At 39.2% G+C, this 18569-nt stretch overlaps 4 protein-coding genes across 5 annotated transcripts; 2 read left to right on the forward strand and 2 right to left on the reverse strand.

Annotated features, from left to right (window-relative positions):
* The first annotated feature begins 242 nt into the window (after nucleotides 1-242).
* Nucleotides 243-2314, forward strand: LOC102699262 (60S acidic ribosomal protein P2A-like). The gene is made up of 4 exons (XM_006643797.2): nucleotides 243-328; nucleotides 940-1028; nucleotides 1499-1725; nucleotides 2062-2314. The coding sequence occupies exons 2-4, from the start codon at nucleotides 941-943 to the stop codon at nucleotides 2086-2088; spliced, it is 342 nt and encodes a 113-aa protein (XP_006643860.1). The 5' UTR covers nucleotides 243-328; nucleotide 940; the 3' UTR covers nucleotides 2089-2314.
* A 752-nt stretch (nucleotides 2315-3066) lies between these two features.
* Nucleotides 3067-4185, reverse strand: LOC102720755 (profilin-like). The gene is given in 3 exon segments (XM_006645528.1): nucleotides 3067-3174; nucleotides 3614-3751; nucleotides 4063-4185. Coding segments are annotated over 3 exon segments (369 nt in total).
* A 1155-nt stretch (nucleotides 4186-5340) lies between these two features.
* Nucleotides 5341-9645, forward strand: LOC107304667 (glutathione S-transferase T3-like). Of its 2 annotated transcripts, XM_015839690.2 has the most exons (6): nucleotides 5341-5610; nucleotides 6175-6346; nucleotides 6439-6603; nucleotides 6859-7199; nucleotides 8061-8107; nucleotides 9410-9645. In XM_015839690.2, exons 1-4 carry the CDS (start codon nucleotides 5366-5368, stop codon nucleotides 6928-6930), a joined length of 654 nt encoding a protein of 217 aa, XP_015695176.1. In that variant the 5' UTR covers nucleotides 5341-5365; the 3' UTR covers nucleotides 6931-7199; nucleotides 8061-8107; nucleotides 9410-9645. The 2 variants fall into 2 exon arrangements, with proteins under 2 accessions (XP_015695176.1, XP_015695172.1); XM_015839686.2 differs by having other exon boundaries at nucleotides 6439-7199.
* An 865-nt stretch (nucleotides 9646-10510) lies between these two features.
* On the reverse strand, nucleotides 10511-11812 carry LOC102721036 (stem 28 kDa glycoprotein-like). Its single transcript, XM_040528657.1, has 3 exons — nucleotides 11327-11812; nucleotides 11028-11243; nucleotides 10511-10927 (listed from the first exon to the last, which is right to left on the reverse strand). The coding sequence occupies exons 1-3, from the start codon at nucleotides 11731-11733 to the stop codon at nucleotides 10687-10689; spliced, it is 864 nt and encodes a 287-aa protein (XP_040384591.1). The 5' UTR covers nucleotides 11734-11812; the 3' UTR covers nucleotides 10511-10686.
* Between the last annotated feature and the right edge of the window lie 6757 nt (nucleotides 11813-18569).

An 18569-nucleotide genomic window follows, 5' to 3' on the forward strand; every position in this document is an offset into this window, starting at 1 on the left:
GGGCTTTTCTTCGCCACGACCAGGCCGACAAGAATTGTGGCCCATGGGCTCGATTTCCCGGCCCACGATTCACTCTCCGAGATCACGAGGCGTCCATCTCCCGATCAACGGCTAGGGTTCCAGGAGGAGGAGCTAGGGCAGCAGCCCCCGCCTTCCGATGGCAAACGGACGGCCCGGATCGCGTCGCGCGGCGGCCGCGCGCTGTATAAAGTCGAAGCCCCACAGCCAGAGAAACCCTTCACCGCAGAAACCCTAGAAGGCCACACTAGCTCTCCGCCGCCGCAGCCGCCGCCGCCGCTCGTCGAGCTCTCCCCCCTCTACCATCCAGGTATGAACGGCGCAACCTCTTGCATCTCTCTGCTCGTTTTAGAGCATCTCTTGTTGATAGAATGCGGAAGATTTGCTTCGCCGATGTTATTGCTGCGATCTGTGAACGTGCTATGCGATAATCCGTTTTTGCTGTGCTTGACGTTAGTTTGGTTGAGTTGAGACTAGATTGTTTGGATCGAATGCAGCAACGCGTGTTTGATTCACTCGAAATATTCTGTTTTTTTTTGTTACAGTTTCATGAATGAGCCATAGAATGTTCATTTCCATTTGATGAAATGGAGAAAAGTATGTTTTGGATCTGAACATCTAGGATCGTATTTGTTGCATAGCTCTGGTAGACATTTACCGCGGTTTCAGTTGCATTATCCTGCTGTACATGCTAGTGGATGTGTTGAAGTTCATTCTTTGCTCTGATAGTGTATAACATTGTGGCTAGTTAATGGAATTTATATGCTTAGATTGCACTCTTAGTCATTTCTGTCTATGTTTACGTTTCCTTCCTTGGAGGTAACTTAGTTGGTCAGATCTGCAAGGAGTTGCAATTAGTCATGATCCATCTGTCAAGTTGAAGTTACATGGGCTGATCATGTTTTGTTGTGATTTCTTCAGGATGAAGTTCGTTTCTGCCTACCTTATGGCCGTTCTGGCTGGCAACTCCAACCCCACCGCGGAGGATCTGACAGCTATTCTGGAGTCAGGTAGTTTCATCTTGCTTACTTGCTATATCCACATTGTGATTGTTTGGAACTGTTGAGAAATAATCAACCCGTTAGTTCAGCTTAGCTTATGTTTACTTCTCAAATTCTATAAAATTGTCCAGTTCTCTTTCTGAAAGCAATTAGTTTTGTCTAAATGTCTTACTCCCTCTGTTTCACAATGTAAGACTTTCTAGCCTTGGCTAGAATCATATGGATGCTAATGAATCTAGACATATATAAATTATATACATTCATCAATTGATGAATTTAGATAAGGCTAAAAAGTCTTACAATATGAAAACGGACGTAGTAGCATTTTATTTGCTACTAAAATTAGAAGATACCATTCTAGGTTTGCATCCCCTTCTAGATGAGATCTCCTTCTAGATATAGCAATAAAGTAAGTTAGTCACCTATTACAACTGCTGTTTTCACGTACTGTGAAATCTGATCGTTTATTTTTGTGGCAGTTGGTTGTGAAATCGACAGTGAAAAGATGGAACTCCTGTTGTCTCAAGTGAGTGGTAGGGACATCACTGAGCTCATCGCTTCTGGGAGGGAGAAGTTTGCTTCAGTTCCATCTGGTGGTGGTGCAGCTGTTGCTGTTGCTGCTCCTGCTAGCGGTGGTGCTGGTGGTGCTCCTGCAGCTGAGGCGAAGAAAGAAGAGAAGGTGGAAGAGAAGGAAGAAAGTGATGATGTAAGATTACTGTTCTTGTTTACAACAATTAACATATTTTGCTCCTGCATGACACGAAGGGCTGAAAACTTGATGACAATTTTCCACTGTTATTACATTTCTGTTGTTTTTTATGTTGATAGTCCTTGTTATAGCTAAATTACATCTGAACTTCATTTGAATATTGATAATATTTCTCATTATTGAACATACAAAATAATGCTATGTTTATTCTGATTTTCACTTGTTTAGAGCATTCATGATCTTTTTAGAACAAATATTCATGTATAGTGTATCACAATGATCTCCACACATGGGATGAAAAAATTAACGACTTGTTTGTAAATTTCTTTGCAGGACATGGGCTTCAGTTTGTTTGACTGAGGGATGCGGTCGCCTCACCTATCGTCAGGAAACTTAGATTGATGATGCTTGGGATTTTACTTTTCTTTAGTCAAGTTGAAAACACTCTTGAGGAAAGACTATGCTTCCTACTATGTTTTGACATGTAGTAATGCAGCCATAGGTTGCTGGTTATGTTACTGGTGAACCATGCTTTTGCTATCGAAATTCAATGCTTAATGGAGGATAAATGTGCCCGGCAGTAGTATGTCTATCTGTGCTATTGTTGGTTACAAATCTGTAGCTTAATGATGTTCTCTCTTCTCTTTTATTTTCTTAAAATATGTTTAAATCTGCTCTAATGGGAATGAACATTTTTTACATCTCTGAAGGAGAATTTAGAGAATTTACTGAAGATACATTTGGCATAATTTTCCTCCGAGGCTCTTCATTTCTCATCTAAATACCAACTAATATAGTCATAAAATGCTGGTGTGTAATATAGGTTCTCATGAATCACATATGAGCCAGATGCTAGAAATCAAGAATGCTCCCAGTTTTCAAAGCATAAAACTAACAACATTATCAGATATAAGATCTAAGGGCACGTACAAAGAAGCTAATGACTCTTATAATCGCCACGTAAGCATGATATGAAGCAAAGAGAGAAAAGAAGATTTAATCGCCAGGTGATATGAAGCAAAGAGAGAGAAAAGAAGATTTAAAAGCTGTTGCCATGTATGTCAACGGCTTAAAGTTGATTTTTATTATTTATTAAAGGAAAATTTCTTGTATGGAAATATATAAAAATAAAACTAGCTTAATAAAAAATATTTTATTGCATTAATGAAGAAACCACACCTGATTTAGACTCTGTTATTGATGTCACTTACTTTTGAGGAAGCAATTCCAATCAACTAGGAATTGCCACTTGTTACACAGGTAACCCAAAATTTGAGTATATGATTGTTGTGAGATTTCTGTAACCACCCATTTGCCCTCTATTGCCAGATTCCGAGTTCAGAAACCCTGTTCAACCATATTGCACTGGCCTGGAGTCATCGGTTCCTCGTATATTCTAATGATGATGGATAGATTGGTCTTCTTGGCAGTAACCCCTCCAGTTCCCTGAAAAAAAATGTAACAATAATGTGATGCAAGAAAATACAGGGGTAAACAAAACAGTTTGATAATAAAACTGAAACAGCAACGGGTCGGTAAAAAAGCTAAAATAATTCCGTTCTTTGGCATCGGGTTCTTAAGGATGGACTACTATTTTCTGAACCTTTTTTTTTTGACAAATTGACCTTAGATGCAAGTGAAGGGTTTTAGATGGTTTCTCTGAGAAATGTTATCAGTGTGCTAATATTTATGGTCTAATATTTATGGTCCATGCTGTGGTGGCTCTTGTGATTTCTGCAAAAAAGAGAACCTTGCAGCACTATTCTGAAGTCTTAGACCCTTTGCTTCTAAAAAAAGGAGTAGCTAATTTCAATTGCATAGTGCATACATGATAATGTAAGAATGCAATGCAATAAGAAACTGAAAAGAAAGGGTAACTCCTAACCTTCTTCCCCCGTATAACAACTCCAGGTTCACCTTGGATAACCATGTATTTTGTACCACCAAGGTGCAATCCAGTTGGTGCCAGAGATCCTGGTTCGTTGAAATCCTTCATTATTGCAGTGATTTCCTCAGGTTTGACCTACATAGTGCAAAGCAAAGGGCTGATTGATTGTATGACATATTTACAAACGGAAATAATTTATAAATAAAATTTTTATATACATATTTTTAGCAACCTAAAAGCAATGGCTACAAAATAAACTTCGGTGAAAAAAACCATAAAATAAATTTTAAATTCAAGTTTAAAAGTTTAAATTTTGAGCTTATAATCATTGCATAAGCAAAAAGATTAAAAGACGTGGGTGAAAATGTTCCATGGGTTGACAATATGAAAGTTTATTTTTCACAATCGAGTTTAGTTCCATGACAAGAATGAGCAAATAGGTTGACCTGCGGGAAGGTGTTGGACTGCGCCCAGACGGAGCAGTCGTGGCCGAAGATGGCGGCGGCAGCGAGGCGCTAGCCGTCGATGTCGCAGAGCAGGTGCTCGTCCACGTACGGCTGCCACGACATTGATGTCCGCTGTAACCGAGGTGCTCTCTGCCGGTCGCTCACTCTCACCTAGTACTCAACCCCTCGCCCCTCTCCCTCTTCCTCTTCCTCCTCTCCTCCACATTTTGTGGCCGCGCGCTCCAAGGAAAGATCTCTGCTTTCTTCCCTCCCTCCCACACAATCTCTCTCTCTCTCGCCATTGATTGTGCGCATCTGAACGCTGTCTGATATGATGAGAGCGAAGCCAAGAAAAAAAAGGCATCTTTTTCTTTCTGCGTTCCTGTCCATGCTTTCTTTCTTGTGTTGTTCCTCCGATCTGTTCATGCTGCGGTACGTCTCCAAAGATTTGATCCGATCCTCTCCTGACTCCTGCCTGCCAAAATCTTGGCGAGGGTCGTGCTCGCCATATCTTTGCACCGACCCGGCCGCTCGATCTGGTCGGTGGCGTTGACGACGGTGATGCAAACAAGCCCGTCATTTGGATCAAGAAGACCACACAACACGAGGGACGGCAGTAGCACTGTAGCACCATGCGTTTGCTCATCGTCGTCGTCACCATACATCTTTTCTCTATTGCTCAGCCGAAGGAAAATACACAAACACGACTATAAAAATTGCCAACTCATCTTTTTTTTTCCTATATGGAGAAGCAATGATTAAAAAAGAAAGGAGAGCGGACGATAAATTTATCGCCGGGCTAGCGCCCGCTTGCAGCCGAGACGAGCGGTAAAAAATACTGTTTGTGGGCCCCACAGGGAAGCAAATCGATCCCGTGAGCCTGTGCTCCGGAAGCCCGTCGCCCGCAGCCCGTCCCCCTCCAACCAGATCGCATTCCCCTCTCTCACGTCGCACCTTTTCCCTCTCTCTCTCTCAATCTCTCTGACGATCTCCCGCCGCATCGATCTCCGACATCGAGCACTGATCTCCTTCCTGTGATTGGCGCCCATGGCAGCGATCTTCCTCTCATGCGCACGAAATAGACGACCGCGACGCATCGGTATCTCCTCTCCCGTGCCCTATTTCTTCCCTCCATATGTGCAATCTCTTTCTCCCCCAGCGCGCGAAAGAACAACTCCTCCGCCCAAAAAATCGCTCCTAAATTCAACGGTCATCACCCCCGCAACCTCCAAGTCCTCTTCCATGCTTCCACCCCCATCAAATCTCCCTTGGCAAAAACCCTAATTCCCCTCCACGAACAACCATGTCTCGTCGGATGAAGAGAGAAGTTGCGCCGGCCCCTTCTACCATTGGAAACTCATCTGCAAGGTCGTCTAGTCCTTCTGGTATTCAGATCCCATCGGCAGCACCATATCCATATGGGGGTCTGTTGTTCCCCAATCCCCTGCCATCGTGGTTTCCTTTCCCACCGTCACAATCCATGGCGGGCTCATCTTCATACCGTCCTAGTACTGACAAGACGGATGCACAACTTGATTTGGAACAATGGTACGTTTGTGCTTTGGCTTTAGTTGTGCTGTATGTATATCTGTGTCTACAACTTCATTATCATGCTTAATCAATAATACTTGTACTGCAATAGTTTTCTTGGTCAGATAAGCATTCCTAATTTCCTATCATGTTTGTTTTATTGGTCAAATCTTTCTTGCTCATTAGGTTGACTAAGTAAACAATCGAGAATTTGTACTAGGACAACCATGACAAAGCTGTTAGATTTAGTCCTAAAATTGCAGATGACAACCATGACAAATCAGCAAAGATATTTCTTGAATTGTTTACTAGAACAAAGTTCTATTTATCAGTAATCATGCAACCTAAGCTTGATCAAATCTTGTGATGAATGGCTTTGTCTGTCGTATGTATTTTTATGCTTTTTTTATTCGGTGGAACCTGGTCAATGATAGGAGTATATTTTTTTATTCGGTAGAAAATGCATGTACTGATTACTTCTTTATTTCACCTGTTCATGCAGTTACCACTATTTACATGTACTGAAACAATTAGGTTAGGCCTTGCAATGATCAAGGTTTATGTGTTCATTCTTTGATATAGGGGGTTGGAATCTCGTCCTCTCGGTGATTTTGTTAATTTTATCAAAACTCCTGCAAATGCTATACAACATGTGGCGATAGAAAGTCCATCACAACCTGTTCATGTTGACAATGGAGATGCCAGTAGAACTGAGAAATGCTTGTCATGGACGCAGGAAGAAGATCTAAGATTGGTAGGTGTCTTATGTTAACATTATATTTGGATATGGCCTAGACGGCATTTGCATTATTAATGACAGTTAAATCCTAATCTTGATATTTGTAGGTCAGCGCCTGGTTGAATAACTCAAATGATCCAATAGAATCAAATTTCAAGAAGAACGATAAATATTGGGCTGATGTTGCTGCTGCTTACAACAACACTACCCCTAATAGCCGACTTAGGCAGATTAAGCAAGTTAAGGATCGCTTTCTTAAGATCAAGAAAAAGGTTGGTAATTTTTGCTGCTGTTGGAAGGAGGCTAATTCATTATATGCTAGTGGGGAGGGTAGTGATGATCTGTTGAACAAGGCACTAAAAATATATGAGAATGACTTCAAGGATGATGGTGCATTCTTGTTTATGCATTGCTGGAATGAACTTAAAAACTAACCAAAATGGCATGCATATTTGGAGCAGCTTGACCAGTCAAGCAAAAGGAAGCTAGATCATGATAATGTTATCACCCTTGATGATGGTGAACAGATCCCACAGCCAATAGGAGTCAAAGTAGCTAAGGCGCAGCGGATCGGCAAAGGAAAAGAGTACATTTCATGAGATTTCAGGTGAGCTAGGAGATGAGATTCGCAAGTTCATGGATGCACATGAAGCAGCCAAGGAGCAACAAAGTGTACTGTTTGAGACACAACGACGTGTTTCTAGTGATAATCTTGAAGCTAAGAAGGTTGTTCGCCAGACAGCTATGCTTGAGACATATAGAGAGTTAATGAACAAAGATACAAGGGAGATGCCTGATGATGTGAGGTCCGAGTTTGTTGCGATGCTGAAAAGCATGAGAGAAGAAATATTCACAAAAAACAAGTGAGGTATTTATCATTATTTTCTTTGCATATGTACATGTTTTTCAGTACTAGTCCAACTATATTAATTGCATTCCCTCTTTGTTAGAAAGAAAGTAAGTCCAGATGTACATGCAAGTAGTCCCCTATTTTGTGTTTATTAAATGCAATTAGTTCAAATATACAGGCAGTCCCTGTTTATGTGCTAAGTAAAAGCAATTAGTTCAAATATACATGCAGTCCCTGTTTATGTGCTGAGTAATATCAATTAGCGGTCCCTGTTTATGTGCTAAGTACTAGCAATTAGCAGTCCCATATGCATGCAGTCCCTGTTTATGTGCTAAGTAATAGCAGCAAGCCCAAAATTTCATGGTTATTGCAGCTGGTCCAAACTAAAATGTAGTCATAGTCACCATGATATTAAAATTTTTCATGGTTGTTACAGTTGGTCCAAACTAAAATGCAGTCACAGTCAACATGATATTAAATTTGCATGGTTGTTGCAGTTGGTCCAAACTAAAATGCAGTCACAGTCAACATGATATTAAATTTGCATGTGTGATTCTGCACAATATGATTGTTGAAGACGAGAAAGAGGATGTGATATGTGACCTAGACCTCAATAGAATTCTTAGGACATCACTGGTTCTGCCCCCTGAAGCAACCAGTGGTGGTAACCCATCTTTTGCTGCCGTGCTAAGTAGAAAAGCTGCTATTCGTGCTCGTTCAATGCACACCTAGTTTAAAACTGATTTAATTGAGCACATTTGGAACAGGTTCAGAACTATGCAGCATCCATAACATTGGTACAGTATTAAGCATATGTTTTTCCCTTATTTTTTCGTATATAAAGCCTTTCAATTTACCCTTCCAGCTGTTTTATTTCAGGAACTACTAGGCTTGGATGTCTTCTGGAGATGTTGTATTTCTCACAGGTAACCAGGAACTCATTAATAAAATCTCTATGCCCTGTTTATTGTTTTCCTGGAGACTAGTTTCATGTTTTGTTTTTCTCTTGCTCAGCAGCCTAGGGAAGTACAAAATGAGTCTAATGTTACTGGGATTCAAACAAATTTATGCCAATAAAGATGCATGTACTGATCACTATTTATTTCGTTAGTAGTTGTAGTTGTAAGGAATATCCAAATTTTCGTGTACATGAACCGATTTTGTTCCTCCGTATGCTATATATGTTGTATATGTGAACTACAAGCAATTCATGATTCAATTCATGATTGATCTTTTTAACACCTCAGTTCAGAAATACGATTTTTCAATCTCTGTAACTAAAGTGGGCTGTGACTATCTTTCAGTTAGAAAATATTAGAATGGAACAACCCACTTTAGTCACATTGTAATATTTCTGAACTGAGATGTAAAAAATCCACTTTAGTTACACTCTAATATATTACTAGAACTGCAATACCTAAGTTTCTAGTTCTAATTCTAGGAATAGTGTATTGCAGTTGGCAGTTCTAGTATATATTTTCTTCTGGAGGGACAAAATCCTAGAACTGCAATATATCTTCTGGAAACTTAGGTAAAGTGAATCTCTATAATATGATTTTGTATAACTAAAGTGGAATATCTTCTGGAGGAATATATTAGAGTGTAACTAAAGTGGAATAATCCTAGAACTACAAACTTAGGTATTGCAGTTCTAGTTATAGGAATAGTGCATTGCAGTTGGCAGAAATTTAACCAATATTAAGTAGGCAGCTATACTCTTAATTTTTTTATTGCAGTAGTAGTTGTATCTGACGCAGGTAGTGACCGAGGGAACTGCATAGGATTTACACTATTCTTTTCTGCCTATTTTTATCTATTTTGCTAATGTTTTTCTAAGTGCAAGTCCAAATCAAACTCCAAGTGACCGGTAGGCTTAGGGAGTCTTAAAATATATTAACCTAAACCATGTAAAATATGTCATGTTTCATCTTACATCAGGTTTAGCAAATACTTTATACTTATCATATTTCACTTTATACTTGGTTTAGCACATACTTCAGGTTGCATCAGCCAATTTCACTTAATACTATGATACATCACAGAAACAATAAAAAGACAGTAAAGCTTTAAAAAAAATCCAAATGGAAGTCATACAAATAAGCACCAGTCTGATGATCTATAATATGCATTAGTTGAAGAGTTAGACACTTTGACTTGTTAAGCTCAGTTGAGTTCAGTCTTGAGTGAAGCTGTTGCTGACATACTTATGCTCTTTTTCTCCACTACAGGTCGCTGACAACTAATCAAGATGGCTTCTATGGAGATCAACAATTATCTCAGTTCATAATCAGACCAAGAACTCTATCTAGTTTTAGTTATCCTTTTGTTGAATGGCATGTTGCCAAGAGATTTATGAATTATTGTACTGCTTTGGTTTGTTGTATGTCTTCTTAGCGTCTAATTAGACCAAGAACTTTATTTAGTTTCAGTTATGTTTTGTTCAATGGCATGCTGTGAGGAGTTTATTTAGTTTCAGTTATGTTTTGTTCAATGGCATGCTGTGAGGAGATTATGAATCACTGATTTGGTTTATTGATTCTCTATTTTTCTAGCTCTGATGTGATAATGTATGTGTAGTACAACAAAATGGTTACATATATACATGCTAGTATTGATCCCAACAACTACTATTGGCATGCATGCATTAAATAGTCCTACTGCTTAAAATCTAACAGCTCTACAGCCAACTTGCTGTACCTTGTTAACTATAAGCTATCTCTTGCTGAGCTGGACAGAAATTAGAGTCGCCTGACGGGCATTCTATTGACCTTGCTCTAAAGAAAATCTGGCAAGGTGGCATAGATTCCTCTATAGTCGTGCCAAGCCAGAAGCCTACTAGATGCGACAAATTAATTGAAACAACAAAAAGCTATAAATCAATCAAAACATGATTTGAGAGAATCTACAAGAGAAATCGACTTTGTACAGAGTTTATGTACATGGTATTTGGATTTTCCCTAGCTAAAAGGTCACATTTATATATCTCATGTCAATGTGGCGAGGCAGGGTCTGTCACCCGGGCTGGGTAGGCTAGAGCCTTTACCCTATCCGCGTACAGGATTTGTCATTATTGAAGAAAAAGAAGAGCTAAGACGTTGAGAAGCAGTCTGAACAAAGCATGAAGAAGACATTAGCCCTCCTTTTTTTTTTTTTTGGATCCTTCACCGGAACGGGGGAGATGCGAAACCTGCTACACTAAAAATGGTCGGACGACGCATTGCAAGCGACCAATTAAGCATACGTCCATAAATCCCAATCACACACTAATTCAGTCGAGCGGCACATCTCACTGATCAGGATAAGGTTCTGCACACGCGTGCGGTGGAGCTAGCAGCAGTAACAAAGATCTCCTTCGAACTTAAATGTGAAGCACAGTTAATGCATAAGAACAATCAATCGACAACGCCAACTCGATCAAAATATTTAAATCGTATCAACAAAACGATTATTAAACTGAAATTGAGTCTGAAAAATGCGTTCTTCATTCTGCTTAGCTTCGGGCTAGCTAGGTAGACGACGACGAGACCGGAGTTGCAACGGCCTGGACGCCGGCGAGCATGTAGTTGTCGACGTAGTACGCAGGGTTGGGCAGCTTGAAGGTGCGGTGACCCTCCGGCGAGCCGAGCAGGTCGCTCCACTGGTCGCCGATGTTGCCGACGATCACCAGCCCGTCCTCCTCCTCCAGCTTCTTCCTCTCCCCCGACTTGTACTCCACCACTGATCCCGTCGTCGTCGAGTTCTCCGACCTGTTGTTCATCAATCAATCGTAAGATCGAAATTAATCATATCTGTTTCAGAGAGAAAAATATAAGATGTGTAAAATTTAGTTTGTAATAATGCGGCGACCTTAAGATGAGGTCGTCCCAGCAGTCGAACCCTTCCTTGATGAGATTGGTGGCCGTGGCGTTCCTCAGCTCCGGCGTGTCTGGCCTGTCGGACAGGAACACGATCTTGATGCCGAGGAGCAGCAGCTTCTTGTACAGCGTCAGCGTGTTTGGCAGCGCCGACGCTTTTCCGGCGATCAACCACTCCATGAACGCCGGCTCGCCGAACTTGTGATATCTGCAAACATGCACATGCGTTAGGCATCACATGTATTAATGGATTGATGGACGATTGATCGATCTTTTGATGTATGTATGTACCCAAAGCCGTTCCTTTTGTAGAACTTGACGTGGGAGAGGGCGGTCTCGTCGACGTCGAACACCCAGGTGGCGTTTCCGGCGGCGGCGGAGGAGAGGTGGAGGGTCTCGGCGTAGGCGACGGCCTCGTCGACGACGACCTTGCTGTCGCGGCGGTAGTGGTGGCCGCGCATGTAGTTCTCGACGTAGTTGTCGCACTTGCGCGGCGCCGTCGTGAACCCCCTCACGTTGTTCGCCTCCACGCCGAGGCGCCAGCTGTCGCAGTAGTCGCCGTCGCCGACGGGGATCCCGATCTGCCTCAGCCTGTCGACGAACGAGAGCGCCGACACATCGCCGGCGCCGGCGCTGGCGGGCAGCACGGCCAAGAAGCAGCAGACAAGGCGCCTCACGTGGAAGAGTCGGTTGGCCATCGCCGTCTCTCTGTCTCGAGTGATATGTTTATGCTTAACTCTATATATGTGCTCACGCTGCAGAAGCGCAGATGGCTGGCATTCATGCAGCTGAATATATACACACACAGCATAGCATGCAGAGTTGATCTATCCAAGCTTTATGGACGTAACTGCTCCTGACACTGTACGTCTCCTCGACAAAGGGTTGGCATGTTTTACCTCGTTTCTACGTGTCATCCAATTAATTGTAATTTTTTTAAAAATAATAAAATATATGATATATCATCCTGCAAACATACGTCTAAATTCGATGGTACAAATAGGACAAATTAAACTCTGATTACTGTACGTATATTTATAGCTATATTTTTCTTTTTACTTTTTACAATTTTGACAGTTAAATTTGATGTTTATATAATGATATATCAGATCTTATCTATCGTACTAATTCTTTTATTTTTTTTATAGTAGAATGCAAGGGATACCTCGAATTTACAAGATTTTTCCCGAGACGATAGATATATACACACAAGAAGTTAAAAGGAGATTTTTTTTTGGTGTATTGCAATCAATCATGCATATCGGGAGCACGGGACCGTGCATGTGGCATGCAACGTGTCGCGACGTGCAGCGTGTGGCACGTAGGGTAGGGAGCACGGGACCGAATCATCTGCATTCCGATAAGGCGGCGTGCACGCGTGTGGAGTGGACGCACGCAGGCGCGGACCGACGAGGCGGCGGCAGCCATTCTATGGGCCACACCGGCCCATACGGTGGACGATGGGCTACATGTTGTTGGGCCGTACTCCCGTGCGCAATGCGGCCCATGACGAAGAGAGCGCTCGATTTGGTGATGTGACCAAAGGCACGAGTTCTATATGATTATTGATGATGCATATGTACACACATGCATGGGATTTGTCATCTCCTTCTGAGAGAAATTCTGCTGCCATTATTTTTTTCTAAGCAGATCGCACATCTGCAAACAAGAGGCGCTCGAGGAATGCAAATGCAAGCCAACAGGGAATCCAAGATGTACCCGATCGCATCAGCATATGTCTATATATATATATTTATATCTAGCTGATTAATTTCCCCACACAAACCATATAGGTTCCCATCCATTAATGGATAAAAGTTGTTTTACTTAAGTGGTCATATTTTCGATTTTGAAAAGAGAAAATGACATATTTAAAAATAAAAAATAAAGTATAAATAAAACTTTTACGTATTTGTCTCAGTGACTTGAAAGCAAATACTGAAAAATAAGGTGCAATAAAGAATCTTAAAATCAACTCTAAAATTAAAATAAAAATTTAAATATTAGATTATAAGCAGAAGTAGTATAAAAAATGTGACTAGTAGCCTTGTTCAATTGATTCCCAGTAGGAACGGATTGAGAGGGAATTATAATTTCACACCATAACACAGTTGTGGAATAGATCTTCTCAAATCCTCCTTAGTTTCCCTGTTGAAATGATTAACCGAACAAGGTTCAGACACACACACTTGTGCATATCGGCACTAAAACCACAGATAGGGAAGCAAGAACCTTTATTACCATCTTTGAAAAAGTACCTTAAGACATCATATTTTTCAGTATAAAAGTTTAGTACTAATGTACCTTAAGACACCAAAATTTTAAACTAGATTTTTTGATAACTCACGATACTTTTTAAGAACTGTAAAAAAACCTGGTTAGTAAACATCGTCGCATTGAGACGACTTACTAAAGATGATTATATGGAACGAACTGCATGCTTAAAAGAAAAGAAGAAACTTAATAAAGCTAGATCAACATCACATTTAGGAGAGAATAATCCGGAAAGGGATGCCATGTTGTGTTATTCTCAATCCCACTAGCTAGCAGTACAATTCGCCTTGCAACTTCTTTATGGGACCGAATCAACGACACATGGGGGAGCCTAACAAGAGGTTAACTCACCTACGCGTGCATGTGGACTTTAATTTTGGGTTTGTTTTTTTTCTAATTTTCTATGTAACTCAAAGTAATTAAGGTGTATTCTTTATATATATTTATATATGCTGATTTGTGCTCGTGAGAGAGAGAATATATACCAGACCGATCTTTTTATTTTTTGAGAAAAAAGTTTCTTTGTGAACAAAATAATTGTTTTGTTTGGTTACGTGGCCAAAAGAGAAATACTTTGCATTAGAGTGAACAAGACATAAATGGCCGAACTCTCTCTCTATGTGTGCTTTCTATCTCCTGTGGAAAGGGACATGTGAGCATCTGGTTTTTTGATGTTTCATGAACCTGAAACTGTCTGAACCTAACCATATATATTTTATTCTTCTCTCAGCATATATCGTAGGCAACAATGATCAGCATGCATCGACTGTGGGTAATTAAATATTTCCAAAACAGATTAAGGGTATTTGCAAATTTTATCACTGGATTTTCTATTTTCCCAAAGATTATAGGGGCATTCTTATTATGGGTGGTAGTTTGCGATAATGATTCAAACCAATATTATGGTAAATTTGTAGTTGCCACTTTTGAGTTTTATGTCTTAATTGAGAGATGAAACAAATATTTACCGCATATTAGGTTAAAAAAATAGCACAAATAGGCAGATTAGGTTGCCCCTAAAAATAATAGCGCAAATAGTGTACAAGATAGGGAGTTCGTTGTGATTCGCCCTATGAAGCGCTAACTGACAATTAATGCAAAACAAACATGACATTAACTGCAAAACAAAACAAAGAAGAACCTTTCCTTTACCTAACTCGTTCATCGATCAAGAGATTCTTATGGGAAAAGGTGATGCATATGTTCTCATAGTACAGAGATTCTCAGTAACAATTATGGTAGTAGCATTATGCCCTAGAAAGGTGAACTCCATTAGTTCGTGTGTATATATGATCAGAACAAGTGATCGAACAAGCATCTTCCAGATAAAATTCGATGGCACAGAAAGGTTTGCATACAGTGAAAAAAAAGAGAGAGACAATATATATTCCAAGCGTGTACGTTGATCCATTATGTTAGGAAATGATAGGCAAATAAACGATGAATACAATAGAACAATCACAAAAGACACGAGATTTAATGTGGAAAATCCTCCTAAAGCAGGAGAGAGAACTACGGGTGCCAACCAGCAAAATATCTTCAGCATATCAAGATGAGGTTACAACGCCGTACGATGGCTTATCAGAAGTATATATATGATGAAACCCTAAAATCTATATATAGAATCCATACCACGGCGGGATGGGTCTCCGCTTCGCTCTGTCGAAGCCGGCCCTTTTACTAGGAATTTGGATCATAACTCAACATATTGTAGGTCCTGGATCGAGTTGCACAATCTGAGGGCCAGAGGAATCATGCACCATCGATCATCTTATCATTTTTAATTTTCGTGGAATACCTCTCAATTATATCATTGAATCGTAGTGTTAGGATATCTCTAATTCAAGATGCTAATATGTTAATGGCCTAATATATGAGGACTAGTAGCATATGAGATTTTGTTGGGACAAGATAGTTTATGGGATGTCATATGCGTGGAAACTATAGATATTAGATCTAGTACATATTGATGATACACTTGGTACTGACCACAACATATAAACTACTCTGTTGCCTGCCTCAGTAGGATCCTGCCATGTAGTGTTTCTATTAAGAGCAATTTTACATTTCTTTAAAATGTACTAAAAGATATCAAATTTACACTAAAATTTTGGTACTCTTGAAACCCTACTCAAGGGCAGTAAAATCGCTCTTCTATTAATATGCATTCTATCGGAAAAGCATTGATGGTGTGTTGTAAAGTTGTGGATATGTCAAATATGACTTTACCCATCAGGATTTAAACCCTGGTGCAGTAGACTTCAATAGGCCTTTTATAAGGCCATGAATATGCCACTTGTCTTTATCTCTTTAAAAATAATTAGGGAACGCATTTAAGTGTGTGGGGGTGTTACATGTGCATTTGCTGCGTAATCACAACATATCCACTCTGAAATACTAAATCAAGTAACCGGGGGGTAAGATGAAGCATTGTGTTTATATTCCCGTAAAAAACAAAGCATGGCGCGCGTTTCGTTAATCATCATGCATGCTTTATTAGGATCAGCACTGCTCACCTTAATTAGCAAGATAAAAGATAACATGATTATGTTTTTAGCGTTTTTTCTAAAGATATGCATGTATTAGCGAGTATATATGAACTGTAGTACAAGGTGGACAAAAAGCTTGATTCACGTGACTTTGATCGGCTTATATCAAGCTCATCTCAGATCGATTTGAGCTCGTAATCTTAATAAGTTGAGCTGAGCTAATTTTTTAGTTCGTTAGTGGAAAAAATCACTATTTTTTATATATTTAAAACTTCTTAACTAGTGTTTTTAAGTCTTAACCACATCCAAACCTTTTATATTAAGTTAATTATTTATTAATTAGTGTCTATTTTATGCCAATAGATAACAAAATGGTAAACTAATAAATTATAGAGAGATGATTTAAACAAGACATAGCTTGTTAACTAGTCTATCAAGCTTAATGAGTCAACAAGGAGCCAAGTCAAGTGCCATGTTAAGATAACAAGCCCACACGTGCCAAGGCTTAACAAGCCGAGCTGCTTGTTATATACCCCTGTGCTGCTATGCATAGTCCTTCGTGCGAAAAAAATGTTTAAAGAAAACAGTATAATTAACATATTAAACAATAATGTATTAACTAATATTTGTTTAGAACATAATTGTGATGGTTTAGTGCTAATTATGTTGTTTGTCATGCATACTCATATCTAAAAGCTAGCTTGCTGATTTCTTTTGAAGCCAACGCTAGACATGAAGTTAAATATAATGTATCATAGATAGCTATTATCATCGTTTTAAAATATAACTATTATTAGCTACGACGAAATAATACCCAATAAATGTGTGAACTACTGATAAATTAAATCATTCTGCTATGCACCAATTCGCAAGTAGAAACTTCAGTTGGGTTTTCTTGAAATTAAGTTAAATATATATGTGAGAGACCACGAGTACACGTAGATCGATGTACCACTAGCTAATTAAACACATAGCTAGCTATAGCTATCACATGCGACGTACTACTGCAGTACGGCACACGCACGTTTTGTGCCTCATGTACGTAAAACCCCTTTATTCGCTATGACACGTACGTTATCACAATTGAGAAGCTTCCTATACTTCATCTCAAGGTTAATTGTCACAATGCTGACTTAATTTAATTAGTTTAAGATGCATGCACATTAATTACTATTTCTCCGGTTTTTAATTGTTTACACCGGCCGTAAACTTTCAAACAAATCATTCGCGATAATTATTTATTTTGCTGTGGCTGGGTTTATTACCGAAGATAATTTAAATAAAACTATATTTTACATATTTACATACAATTTTTAAAATATGATTAATAAACATGTGTACTATACAAACAACGGGATCACCTGTTTAAAAAAACCAAATGCGCGCAGCACGGCCATGGATATAATGTGTAAATGAAAATAAACGAAAACAAATGCTAAAAATCAGAGCTGCATTTGGAATTTTGGATGCAGCAGTTGCTCGATCTCTAGCACTTGTCTAATTTCCGACTTTTAGCTAGCTACCACCGTCCTGGTGCACACTAATTCTGTTCTAATCTATATGCAAATGCAGTAATTAACCACGTGGCTATGTAATCTCTAACATATTCATGCATGTGCATTAATAATTAATTAATTTGCATACTGGCGTGTACGAATCAGATCGAATTAATGCGTGCACAAAATCGCACAAGATCAACAATGGATACACAGTAGAATATGCCGGCCGGCGACAACCTTAAATTAATAAGCACATATACCACATCTTTAATTCTTCTCTTCCTCCGATTATTCATATGTTGCACTTTTGCCAGAAAAGTACAAGTGCCCTTTAATTTTGGAACAAAAGGACAAGCCTACATGGCTTTGCGTATACACTACCCAGTGATGCGCTTGCATTACAAAAAAATAAATGTACAAGAAGCAGTACATAATTTGTACTAGCTACTAGATGATACGGATCGAGTAGTAATTTATAAAGCAATGCAATTTGGGTTTTACTAATTCCTATAATGGGTTAGAATATACTATTATATTTTGTATTTCTTAAATGCATTATCCAATACTAATACTCATTGGGCTCGTTCGAAACCGACCTGCCCATCTTGTCTAATCAACGCACATGAAACGGAGAAAGTCATTAACACATGATTAATTGAGTATTAACTTTTACAAACTTGAAAAATGAATTAATCTGAACTTTTTAAACAACTTTCATATAAAACTTTTTTCCAAAAATTACACCATTTAATAGCTTGGGAAGCGTGTGCACGGAAAAACAAAAAAATTGTTACTGGTTAGTCGGTTTCGAGCGCTGCCATTGTTCCATGTAAAAATTTGTGTGCCTCCTCAAAATTACGTAATTAAGCCTAAAAACTGCTTGGTAATTAGTCAAATAAAATACCACAGTTCTAGTACTTATGCACATAACATCTAATTGTATATAAGCTACATGCAAACATAGCTAATTAGCTGATAGTATGTATTTAATTTGGTAGCTATGTATACTCTATAATGTAAATTTAAATGAAACTTGAAATGGAAATAGATACACATGCGCAACTGCACAGGTATTGGGAAACAGGTTCTAAGAACATCCTCAATGTAAGTTTCATAGACACGATTATTTAAAGTGACATGTCATCTAAAAAGTTTGAAACTAGGATAAAACACTCCTCTCTCAATGCATAGTCTCATCTATTGTTGTTTTCTCGGTTACATACAAGACACAAGCTGTCTAGGTAACAGTGCAGAGAAGGTTTTATCTGTATA

This window comes from Oryza brachyantha, chromosome 1, assembly GCF_000231095.2.
Source record: "Oryza brachyantha chromosome 1, ObraRS2, whole genome shotgun sequence".
NCBI lineage: Eukaryota > Viridiplantae > Streptophyta > Magnoliopsida > Poales > Poaceae > Oryza > Oryza brachyantha.